At 47.9% G+C, this 12,896-nt stretch overlaps 1 protein-coding gene across 5 annotated transcripts in view; it reads left to right on the top strand.

Moving 5' to 3' along the window:
• Positions 1-12,896, top strand: part of Olfm2 (olfactomedin 2) — a 78,644-nt gene that overhangs the window by 19,222 nt on the left and 46,526 nt on the right. The window contains exons 1-2 of one of the 5 annotated variants that reach the window (XM_030244364.1): positions 356-466; positions 6,005-6,154. The exons of 2 other annotated variants lie outside the window; for them this stretch is intronic. In XM_030244364.1, coding sequence (XP_030100224.1) covers positions 6,125-6,154 — 30 coding nt within the window. In that variant the 5' untranslated portion in view covers positions 356-466; positions 6,005-6,124. Of the gene's footprint in view, positions 1-108; positions 467-6,004; positions 6,155-12,896 lie in introns of those variants that run through there. 2 more of the 5 variants (XM_030244363.1, NM_001357635.1) reach the window with 2 other exon arrangements.

Here is a 12,896-nt window from a genome sequence, read left to right as displayed (position 1 = left end):
CTCCCATTCTCCCCCCAGCCCTGCTGGCTCTAGGGCCGGAGCCGTGACGTCACGGCGGCTGGAAGTGCCCGGCGGTGGCGCGGGAGGGGGTGGCCGAGCCGGCGCCTTATAAAGCTGAGCCCGCGAGGCGCGCGGAGCCGCAGCCGAGCGCGTCCCCAGTGTCACCCCATCCCACCGGCCACCGCCCCCTTGGACCTGGTCATCTCGCCATCGGGATCCCCCACCCCTCCACCCCACTGGGGTGGGTAAGCGACAGCTTGAGTGCCGAGCAAAAGGGACTGAACACCTGCTTTTTTGGGGTGGTGGCGCGGGGCATGAGGCGAGGGGCGCGATGTCGGTGCCGCTGCTCAAGATCGGGGCGGTGCTGAGCACCATGGCCATGGTCACTAACTGGATGTCGCAGACGCTGCCCTCGCTCGTGGGACTCAACAGCACCGTGTCCCGTGCGGGCTCTTCGGAGAAAATCGTGAGTGGCCAGCCGGCTGGGGGGCGCTCCGGCTTGGGGGGGCGTGGTGCCCGCAGACCCCACGGCAGCTCCTGGGAAAGGGACCCTCACAGCCCCAAAGTGACAGAATCTCGGGTTCAGGCGGGAATGTCATCTCGAGGGGACGTGGTCTCTTGGGGGTCCCGGGCTGGACCCCGAGGCACAAGGGAGCCCCGCGCCCGGCATAGCTCTGGGTTTGATGATTGCATTTGCTGGGCTAGAGTCCTCTCTGAGGGGACCTGCTAGTGCCACTGGGGTACCAAGCTGGCTCCAGCCCCAGGCGGAGGCGGCAGGGCTGCGGAATTGAACCAGATCCCGGCAGAGTGGGGCGGAGCTGGGCGGTTTGGGGGAGCCAAGAGGGTGTTCTTCTATGTTGGAGTGATTAGGGGACATCTCGAAGTCTCCATATGTCTTCAGCCTGTGGGACTCTGTCTAAGTGTCACTGAGTACTGTTCTCCCTCCCCTTCCCTGCGTCTCTCCCCCCTCCCTTCTATTTCCGTCTTTCTTTCTGACTTAGTGTGTCTTTTTTCTTTTTCTTTTTCTGCCTGGCTCTCTCTTTCCCCTGCACCTGGTACCAGCGTCTTCGTTCCCAGGATTTGTCTCCTGGAGTACTGACTATTGATCTCCCTAACTCCTCACCTTTGGAGATGGGGGGAGGGTGCGCGCAGGCTCGAACCTAGACAGAAGCTCCTCAGCCCCCCATTCTGTTCTATCATCCCCCTTCTCTCCCCTGCTGGTAGTTCACAGGGATGGAGAGGGACACACTCAGTCTTTTTAATCATGGTGGCTCTGTCTTGTTGACAGGGAAAGAAAGATGCTCTTCTATTGAAAACTTCCCTCATGCCCTGTTCCTGTCCCTATGGAAGCCCCTCTGATCTTCAGTCTGTTTGTGCGACTCCCCTCAATTCCATCCATCTGACTCCCTCACTATTCCCCTTTCATATTGTTACAATCTGGACAGACCCTTATGCATCCAGAATAACCCCTCTCCTCCTGGCCAAAAAAAGACTTTGCTCTCAAAAGCTACAGCTGTGGAGTGTGAAGGGGTGGGGGCAGCAGCTCTTTGAGTCCAGGGCAGGGCCCAGCCCTGGGGCCAGGGGACATATGGCACTTGACACAAACAGCAAGCTTTCAGACCAGCTCCTCAGACTTGCAGTTCTTTGAAATATGGTGTCTTTTTGTGTGTCTGTGACATCAAGTGTCATTGTTTAGGTATGTCTTGTTGTGTCTGTCTGAGCCTGTGGTTTGGGGGTTTGGGGTGGGCGGTGAAGAGAAACTTTAGTGTGTCTCTGACATAAGGGTGTAGGTATATTCTCCCAGTGTGGGTGTGTCCCTGTGTGATTGTTTTTGGATGGACATATGTCTGACTGTGTCTGCAGTTGTTTATCCCTGACTGTGGGTGTGGATTCATTATGTGACATGAGTTTGAGTGTACAGGTGTAACAGAGCCTTCTGAGTGTTGCTGTCACAGTGGGGTGGGGGGCATTGATGGTGTCGTTGAAATCAGAAGCCAAATTCACCTTTCCTGCCTGAGTGGAAGTCTATGTGAGCACCTGTGTGCCGCTGTGTGAAAGTGTCTGTGTACACAGGAGCCTTTGCTATATCTGGGGGACATGTGCAGGGTATGTTGTGTGTGTGCACATGCATGCATGCTATAGTGCACATGTGAAGGTCAGAGGACAACTTGCAAGGGTCAGTTCTCTTCTTCCACCATATGGGTCTCCAGCCTTGGTGGCAAATAACTTAACCTGGCCTTGAGTTATGATTTTGTGTGTTCATACATCAAATTTTCGTGTGCTTGTGTTTATATATGCATATGTTTATGTATGCTTAGCTGGTATACCTATGTGTTGCTTTCATGAATTGTATGTTTCTATAAGCTGGGGGAGGGTGTTTGGCTCCTTTGAAGCTAATGGTATCTTGGTCTAGCATTCCCCAGCACCTAACTGCTGAAGCCCCCAGCTCTCTCATCCCTGCCCCAGCCTGCAGGCTTCCCGGGACTTGCCAAAGTGCTCTGCAGCATGAGCTGCTAAGGTGATATCAGCCTGGGAGGTGGCAGTGGAATGAGGGTGCTCAGCAAGGGTCCCAACTACTACAATCCCAGCAACTGGGAGGGTGAGGCAGTGGAGTAGCCACAAGTTCCAGGTCTCTTTCTCAAAGAGGGAGAGTTGGAGCCCGGAATGTTAGCTTAGCACAAAGAGCACCAGCTACTCTTGTAGAGGACCCAAGTTCAGTTACCAGCACCCATTTGGTAGCTCACAATTGTCTCTAATTCCAATTCCAGGACCACTAATATCTGCTTCTGACCCTTGAGGGCACTAGGTAGTGCACCGCCGTACATGTAGGCAAAACGTCCATAGACCTATGAAAATGAAAGGAGAGAAAAATAAAGACGGTTATTTAGGTCTGTATAGAATCTGGAGTCCTCCAACTTGTTCTTCAACTCTGGCTGGTGGCCCAAGCTACTGTCACTGAGAAAATCAGTAATAAGTCCTGTGTCACAGAACTGCAGGCAACAGAGACCTCTTTAGATTCCCCATCCATCAGTCTGTCCTTCCTTCATCTCTCCATCCACCCATTCATCCATGCATCCATTCATCCAGTCACCCAATCAGCCCTCTATCCACCAACACTCATCACCCACCCATCCTTCTAGCCACTCATCTGCTCTCCTATCCTTCCATCCATCTTTCTATTTATCCATTCATCCACCCTTCCATCTATCTTTCCTTCTATTCATTCATCAACTAGCCAGCCTGCCATCTTTCCTTCCATCCACCCACACAGCCATCTGTCATTTTATCAATCCATCCAACCTTGCATCCATTCTCTGTCCTTCCATCTATCCACCCTTCTTTTCTTTCATCCATGTGTCCATTCACTCATCTTTCCATTTCTTCATCTCTCTCTCTCTCTCTTTCTCTCATACACACACACACACACACACACACACACACACACACACACACCCTCCAACCCCTCTTTTCATCCATTATCCAGCATCCAACCGTCTGTTAATCTACTATCCACAAATCTGTACTTCCAACATCTTTCAGTTCATTAATTCATCCCTTTATTCATTTAATTGAATTTATTTAACAAAATTACCAATTGCCTCTTCTATACAAGCATGTCTACACTGAAACAAACCTCTCTGCCTTAAGTCTTTCAGAATATATGCTCTGTCAGTGGTAGGATTTAGATTTGAATATGTGTTTTAATTCTGGCCCTGCAACTTAACGGAGCACGTGACCTTGGAGGAAATCATTGAATCTTTGTAAACACCAATTTCCTTATTAGGTAAGGAGAATTCAGAGTCCCTATTAGACTGGAAGGTCCACGCAGAGGCTGGTGTTGGAGCTCAGAGCTAGAGTGCTTGCATGGTGTTCAGCCTTGCATTCAATCCCAGCACCACAAAGACAACCAACAGCATCTGCAAGGAAGCCCATGGTTTGCTCGTTGCTGCACACTGTGACCTGATGTAGCAGAATCACAATAAATATTTGCCATGTAGCTGAATCTGTAATTGCATCCTGGAATCTACCTTCAAATGGAAACCAATAGCTGGGTGTACAGTGGGTATCTATTAGAGGCAAGCATATAGTGAGTTTAGAATAAGGATTTTTTTTTCATTTTTGTGAGACTGAAGAGATGACTGAATATGTACAGCATTTGCCTTGCAAATGTGGGGCGCTAAGTTAACCCCCTGAACCCAGTAATGTTGAACGCAGTAGTGCATGTGTGTAATACCAGCACTCCTATGGAGAGATGGAGACTGGAGAACCCCTGGAGGCTCAGGGCCAGCTAATCTGGCATGTACAGTAGTGAACAAGAGACCTTGTTTCAAGCACGTTAACATACTGAGCTCCACATGTGCACCATGACACGAACGCTCCTGCACATACATGATTATACGTATACACACATTATCACACTCACATATACACAGACACACCAAGATTAAGTATATTGTTCAAGTTTTTAAATCAATTTGTCTATAAAATGAGAATAATAATTCTTTTTAAAATTGCATTTATTAAGCCAGGCAGTGGTGGCACATGGCTTTTAATTCCAACCCTTCAGAGGCAGAGGCAAGTGAATCTCCGAGTTTGAGGCAAGACTCGTCTATAGAGAAAGTTCCAGGACAGGCAGGGTTACACAGAGAAACCTTGTCTTAAAACCCAAACCAAACCAACCAACAAAACAAACAAACAAAAACCCCCAAAGCAAACATCTATTTATTTAGTTTGTGTTTGATCAAGGAGTATTTGTGTGCCTTGGAGCACATGGAGAGGTCAGAGGACAAAGTCAGTTCTCTTCTTCCTCCATGTGGATTCTGGAGAGAGAACTCAGGTCATCGGGTTTGATGTCAAGTGCCTTCACGTTCTCACCCCCATTGAACTGTTGTGGGTAATGGAGGCCTGATCCCTCCCTTAATCCATCCATCGTTATAGCCACATTGCCTCCTCTCCCATCACACCCTATGTCTCTCTCCCTCTGTACACCTATCTATCCTTTATTTCTTCTGTAAATCCATCCTCTCGTCTTTCCACCCCAAGGGTTGGAGGGAAAACCTGAAAACACATAGTAGGTGCTCAATAACGGGTTGTAGGAAAGGAGTAGAACCCAAAGAGGGGGAGGCTAAGAGGGTAAATGCACACACAGTGGGAATTCCTAAGTCATGGCTCAGGAGTTGGGTACTACAGTGAGCTCAGATGTGGGACGGCTTTTCTGTGGGTGCTGCCCCACCCCAACCTCCCAATACACAGAAGCAGCATAGCCTTCATAAACCATTCTGTGAAGGAGAGGAGGGAAGTTCCCCCTCCCCCCACTTCCTTCTGCTGGCTTCCAGCCATAAACCATTCCCTGGAGATAGGAGCCTTGAGCCAATGACTCCTCACCAGGGGACTATAAATCCAGACTCAGGCTAAAAGCTGACATCTCTGTTGTCAATGACTGCTGCCATGGAGGGCCTAGAGTTAACTCCCTGCATCTTGTCTGTTCTGCTCTAATCTGATCTCCCTTTCTCCCCGAGCACATGTGCATGTGTGTGCTTGCGCATGCATGTGTGTGTGTGTGTGTGTGTGTGTGTGTGTGTGTGTGTGTGTGTGTGTTTAACCCAGCAGTCATCCTCAGATGTTATTTCTCAGGCACCAACCACACTGTTGTGATTTATTTATTGTTTTTTCTAGACAGGGTTTCTGTGTGTAGCTCTGGCTGTCCTGGAACTCTCTCTGTATGTAGATCTGCCTGCCTCTGCCTCCTCAGTGCAGGGACTAAAGGCATATGCCACAACACTCAGCCTGTTGTGTTTTATTTTTATTGTCTTATTATGTTTAAATTTATTTGTTGTCTATGTGAACAGCATGTGTGTGTGTGTGTGTGTGTGTGTGTGTGTGTGTGTGTGTGTTCGTGGGTGTGTGTAAATCACAGGACAGCTTGCAGAAGGCAGTTCTGTCCTGCCATGTGTCAGGCTTGACTGCTAGTGGTATTTACCCCGAGTCATTTCCTTCTTTAAAGAGCCAAAGGACAGAAGAGGATATCAATGAAAGGAATGCATTCAAGGAAGACCTTTTGCCCCAAGAAGAAAAGGGAGGGTCTCAGCAGGAGCTCTTTGGGTACTGAAGATGTCCAGCATCTATGGCTTTTCTTGACAGTTTCACAGGAGGAGTAAGTCCCTAAAACCAGTCTAGAGATGTCCTGCAATGCCATGGTAACCAGCACCCCATTGCTCAGCCACTGAGCTCAGATTAGATTAATTTCTTGCTTCTGAGATGTTTTCATCTTGTGCTGGCTCTGGTGGGAGAGTTTTGTTCCACTGGTCTCCTGGAACCCACAATGATGGATGCTCCTTAGGCATACCATCATGGAAGCAGGGGTCCGAGGAGGGGGCACAGTTCCTAAAGCTTTGCCCTGGTATGGCATAGATTGCTACTGATCACAGCCCATGTGGTCAAAGGAGTCACAGGGTCCATGGCTGGGGGAAGTGAAGGGATATCCAGAGCTGTCTCCTAAGCCCTCTTCTCAACCCAAATGAGAGTTCTTAGCGACTAAGGACTGCAGTTGGGGCTGGGGCTCAGTCAGTAGACTGCTTGCTTTGCCTCTACAGAGACCCAGGTTCCATGTCCCACACTGAAGGATGGCACATGACTGGAATCCCAGTACGCAGAGGTAGAGGTAGAGGTAGAAGGATCAGAAGTTCAAGGTCATCATCAGTATATAGCAAGTTTAAGGCTAGCCTGAGCTTTATGAGGACCTGTCCAAATGGAAGTAAGGAGGAAAGGAAACAAGGAAGGAGATGAAGAGGGAATTAAATAGGGAGAAATGTAGCTGCAAGAGATCCGGGTACTATAGTTTTTAGAATTTCTGACCTAGGGAGGGAGGGAGAAAGCCTCACTCATTCACTCAATTTTGGGCTGAGGATATGGCTCAATAGTATATCACTTACTTAACATGCACAAGACCCCTGGTTCCATCCCCAGTACTACAGCATGCACACACACACACACACACACACACACACACACACACACACTCATGCCCTTGTACTTTTCCTATGCCAGATTGACATTCTAAACAGAGCTGTAACAGATACATTGATAACCCTATGGTAGGCGATTAGAAGTGCTATATCAAGAAACAGAACAGGGCCAGTGACATCACATGGCTCAGTGCATGATGGTGTTTGCCACCAAGCTCGATGACCTGAGTTCAACCCCAGGACCTCATAGTAGAAGGAAATTCCTGCAAGTTGTCCTTTGACCTCCACATAAGCACAGTGGCATGCACACATTATTTCTGGCTTGAAGGGCCTCTCTGATTAGTTAACATCTGTGCGAAATCTGAAGGGATTTAGACAAGATGTTCAGAAGAGCATTAGGGGTAGAGGGAATAGCAAGAATAAAGGTCCTAAGGCAAGAATCTGCTTGAAAGGTTGGAAAGACACCGAGAAAGCCAGTGTGACTGGAACAAAGTGGGTGTCAGGGAAAGTAGGAGGAAGCAAGGGTGGGGTGCAACAGGAGCCACATCACATCCTTAAACATTGTGTGTATGGTGTATGAGTGTATGTGTATGCATCTAGTGGGGTATGCGTGCAGCAATCTGTGTATAGAGTCAGATGAACTCTCGTTGTGTTTCTCCTCCTACCATATGGGTCCTAGGAATTAAACTCAAGTTGTTAGGCTTGGTGGCAAGTGCCTTTAGCTGCTGAACTTTCATTTGGCATTTAAAGGAGTTTTTGTTGACTATGAAATCCCAGCACTAGCCTAGCAGCCCATAGTAAGTGTTCAATAAACACTTGATAGGAGACTACACAGATGAGAAATTAGAGGCTGTCGACGGTTCTGAGCAGGGGAGAGAGGAGACTTTACTCAGGGTTAGTGGTTTGCTCCTGAGACTTCTGGGTACACAAGGCTGGGGCTCAGGAAAGCATGACAGGAGGGACTACACTGTCCAAGTGCGGTAACGATGGGAGCTGAACCAATATAAATGCCAAAGAGGTAGAGACAGGTGGATCTGATCTGCGTTAAGCATGGCTTGGTTCTAGACCACTTGATTCTGCTCAGATACCAAGATGTGAGAGAGAATGGGGGATGAGAACCATCCTTCCTTTGTGATAGGAAGGGTTCTGACGAGTGAGAGCAAAAAGCATGGCTCAGCAGTAGGGCCTCTGCTTACATCCCCTTAGTGAGGAACTGGGGATTTGTCTCAGTGATAGAGCCCCAGACTAGAATCTCTCTGTGTCTTAGTTACTGTTCTATTGCTGTGAAGAGAGAGACACCGTGATCAAGACAACTTATAAGACAAAGCATTCCCCTCAAAAAATGAAGTAAAATAAAATAAGCTGGGCAGTGGTGGCACACACCTTTAGTCTCCACCCTTGGAAGGCAGAGGCAGGCGGATTTCTGAGTTCGAGGCCAGCCTGGTCTACAGAGTGAGTTCCAGGACAGCCAGGACTACACAGAAAAACCCTATCTCAAACCCCAACCCCAAATAAAATAAAATAAAATAAAATAAAATAAAATAAAATAAAGAAAAAGCATTTAACTGGGGCTTGCTTAGAATTTCAGAGTTAGTCTATGATCATCATGATGAGAGACACAGAGGTGTTCAGTCAGGCATGGTGCTGGAGCAATAGCTGAGAGCTCATGTCTGACCCACAAGGTGCAGGCAGAGAGAACATAACCTCCCAATCCTTCCCAAACTGTTCCAGCAACCGGGGACCAATTATTCAAACATCTGAGGCTATTGGAGGCCTTCTATCCAAGCTATCATATCCAGTGAGGAGTTGGGGCATGGCTCAGTGGTAGAGCCCCTGCCTGGAATTCCCCAGTGAAGGGCTATTGGGGTAGCTCAGCAGCAGAGTACAGAAACGGAATGCTGGAGGCTGTGGGTTCCATTCCCAACACTGTTAAAAATAAAGGGGGGGGTTCACACATGATGATGCATCTCTATAATCCCAGCTCTTGGGAAGCCGATGCTGGAGCCAGGTTACACAGCAAGACTCTGTCTCCAAAGGAGAAGGAAGGAAGGGAGGAAAGGGGGAGGGAAGGCTTGCACATCCTCCAGGGTCTCCACTCTCAGATCTGCAGCCCTTGTGACATGACATGGCATGCATGGTGACAGAACTATTTCTGGAATGTTGTAGTGACAGAGGAGAGACAATGAAACCAGCTCTGGTGTGACTGGGTTTTCTGGAGGTAGCAATGTCTAAATTAAGTTTTTTTTTAATTAATTAATTTATTTATTTTATTACATATTTTCCTCAATTACATTTCCAATGCTATCCCAAAAGTCCCCCATACCCTTCCCCCCCCCACTTCCCTACCCACTCATTCCCATTTTTTTTTGGCCCTGGCGTTCCCCTGTACTGGGGCATATACAGTTTGCATGTCCAATGGGCCTCTCTTTCCAGTGATGGCCGACTAGGCCATCTTTTGATACATATGCAGCTAGAGTCAATAAATTAAGTGTTTTTGTTCTTGCTTTGCTGGCCTCCAGCATGCCTGGCAAACACTGTACTATGGAGTTCCACCTTCAGCCTCCAAAGTGAGGTGTGTGTGTGTGTGTGTGTGTGTGTGTGTGTGTGTGTCTACTCATGCCACAACACACATGTAGAGGTGAAAAGCCACTGAATACTCTAGAACAGCTGCTCCAAAGGCTTTGTTCTGGGGACTTGAACTCATGTTCTCATGCTTGTACAGCAAGCACCTTGAACCATATCTCCAGCCCATGACCTGAGATTTGAAATCCGGAAGAAATCATCTGAGTGAAGGGTACCAAGAAGGAAGGCTTAGAAGTGAATGGCCACCTTCTTCTTGATGCGCACTGAGAGAATTGTAAGCAGAGGCACTGGGACCTGTGTAGACATCCCTAAGAGCTCAGTGAGGTCTATCTTGATTACCTTTGGATGGGGTCCTGGTGCAAGAAAGGAAGACAAGGCTGTTGGAGATGAGTTTCCACAGGTTCAATAGTTTAGAATTTCACCTAGAGCTGCAGAGAGAGCACATCTGTATTTCCAGCAATTAGAAGGGGGAGGGAGGAGAATCAGGAATTTAAGGCCGCCCTCAGACACAGGAAGTTGGAGACGAATCTGGACTATATGAGACTTTGTCTCAACAAACAGAAGGGAGGGAGAGAGGGAAGATGGATAGGATGGAGGGGAGAAGGAAGGAAGGGGAGGAGATAGATAGCTGCAATAGAGTCTGGTAGCATGGTTTTCTGTTTTGTAGGCACTGGAACAAGGGAGCAAGCATGCACGTGCCTGCCTGGCTGGAACGGGCCTGGAGAAGGCCAGGGCAGTCGGTGTGTATGGGGGAGGGAGAGGGCCTGCCTGTGGCCTCTTCTGGTTTCTCTTTGGTTTTCTTTGTCTATACCTCTCCAGGGCCAGGAACACGCCTTTAATCCCAGGATTTGAGAGACAGAGGCAGGAGGATCTCTGTGAGTTACAAGCTACCTTGGTCTACATAATGAGTTCCAGGCCTCCCAGGGCTACATAGTGAAGCCCCATCTCAAAAATACAAAACAAGATAAAATAGAAAAAGAAAAGAAAGTGGTGTGGGGTGGGAAATGGGAAATGCACACATGTACCATGCACATATGTACAGCTCAGGGGGCCGCTGTCTCTGCCCATTACCTCCTCTTTAAATAGATAGATAGATAGATAGATAGATAGATAATTTATTTTACATCCCACCCACAGTTCCCTTCTCTCCTCTCTTCCCAATCCTTCCCCACCATTTCCTCCTTTTTAAAGAATACATTTTTGTTTGTTTTAAAAATATTTTTGAAGTTTTAAATATTTTTGAATATTTTTATTTATTTATGGGTTTTATTTATTTTTTGTATACATTCTTTTTTTTTGACATTTTAAAAAATTGGGTATTTATTTCATTTACATTTCCAATGTTATCCCAAAAGTCCCCCACACGCTCCCCCCACTCACTCCCCCACCCACCCACTCCCACTTCTTGGCCCTGTCATTCCCCTGTACTGAGGCATATAAAGTTTGCAAGTCCAAAGGGCCTCTCTTTCCACTGATGACCGACTAGGCCATCTTCTGATTCATATGCAGCTAGAGACACGAGCTCCAGGGGGGTACTGATTAGTTCATATTGTTGTTCCACCTATAGGGTTGCAGATCCCTTTAGCTCCTTGGGTACTCTCCCTAGCTCCTCCATTGGGGGCCCTGTGAACCATCCAATAGCTGACTGTGATCATCCACTTCTGTGTTTGCTAGGCCCCAGCATAGTCTCACAAGAGACAGCTCTATCTGGGTCCTTTCAGCAAAATCTTGCTAGTGTATGCAATGGTGTCAGCGTTTGGAAGCTGATTATGGGATGGATCCCCGGATATGGCAGTCCATCCTTTCGTCACAGCTCCAAACTTTGTCTCTGTAACTCCTTCCATGGGTGTTTTGTTCCCAATTCTAAGAAGGAATTTGCTAAACGCATGAAACTCAAGAAGAACGAAGACCAAAGTGTGGACATATTTATGGTTTTTATATGTATGGGCATTGCACCTGAATGTTTGTACATCACCCATGTGCAATTCCCATGGAGGCCAGAAGAGGGCGGATGCCCTGGAACTGAATTTCAGGTGGTTGTGAGCTGCGGTGTGAGCAATGGGAACTGATACCTGGTCCACTGCAAGAGTGACAGTGCAGCCAGGCTTGGTGGCGGTGCAACCTTTAGTCCCATCATTGGGCGGTGAGGTAAAGCCATCTGTAAGTTTCCAGCCAGCCTGGGCTACAGTGCGAGTTCCAGCCCAGCCTAGGCTACACAGTGAGACCCTGTCTCAGAAACACAAAGACACAAAACCCCAGGAAGAGCAACAAGTGCTCTTCACGGGTGCAACAGCTCCCCACCCGCGTCCACCTCAGTGAGAGGCAAGGTCTGCTCTGTGCTCCCTGCACTTCGTACTCCAGAGTATGGCCAGGATTCCCGCTTCCACCCCGCACCCTACTGTAGGAGAGGTGGGATTCTGCCCACCTACACATCTGTTTTTTTTCCCGTGGTTTCTGGAGATTGAAGCCATCCGGCCTGAGCAGCAGCAAGCTCACTTTCTTGCCGAACCATCTTGCTTGCCTGCTTTTAAACTTTCTACGCAACTATTACTCTCTCCTTAGGTTTCTCTCTGTTTTCCTCTTTTCCTCCATTTATCCCCAGGGGTCTGTGTGTTGCTTATCCTGGCCCTGATACTTGAGCTTAAGCAATGCTCCTGCCTCAGCTTCCCAAATAGTTATCTAGGACTATCTGCCCTTGCCATCTAGCCTGGTTAATTGACTGATTTTCTTTCTCCTTGTCTTCATCGTGTGTTCATTACCCATTGTAAGTTCTTTGTGAATGTTTGTTGACTAACTGTGTGTGACTCTATCTGGGTCTGTCATCTTTCCCCTGTGTCTCCAAATCTGGTGTGTCCTGCTTGTGTCTCTGCCTTATCTTCATGTATCATCTCTTATTCCTATCTTTGGGTATTATTGGTCTCTTTCATGTCTCTGTGTGTGTGTGTGTGGGGGGGTGGGGAGTAGTAGTAGTAGTAATAGTAGTAAGCCTGAGGTCAACCTCAGCTGTCATTTCTCAGAACACATTTATTTGTTTGTTTGTTTGTTTGTTTGTTCTCCCAGACAGGTTTCTCTGTGTAGCCCTGGCTGCCCTGGAACTCACTCTGTAGACCAGGCTGGCCTTGAACTCATGGAGACCCACCTGCCTCTGCATCCTGAATTCTGGGATTAAAGGCATCCCTCACAGGGCTGTTTGTTTTTAAATGACATATATGTATGCATGTAGGTATGTATTTTTATTTGAGGTGTGGGGTGGGCTCATGCTACAATGAACATGTGAAAGTCAGAGGAAAATTTGTAGGATTGGGTTTTCTCCTACTGTGGGGGTCACAGGGATCAAACTCAGGTTTT

This window comes from Mus musculus, chromosome 9 (genome assembly GCF_000001635.26).
Source record: "Mus musculus strain C57BL/6J chromosome 9, GRCm38.p6 C57BL/6J".
Classification (NCBI taxonomy): Eukaryota; Metazoa; Chordata; class Mammalia; order Rodentia; family Muridae; genus Mus; species Mus musculus.
This window is presented reverse-complemented; position numbering and strand designations above follow the sequence as displayed.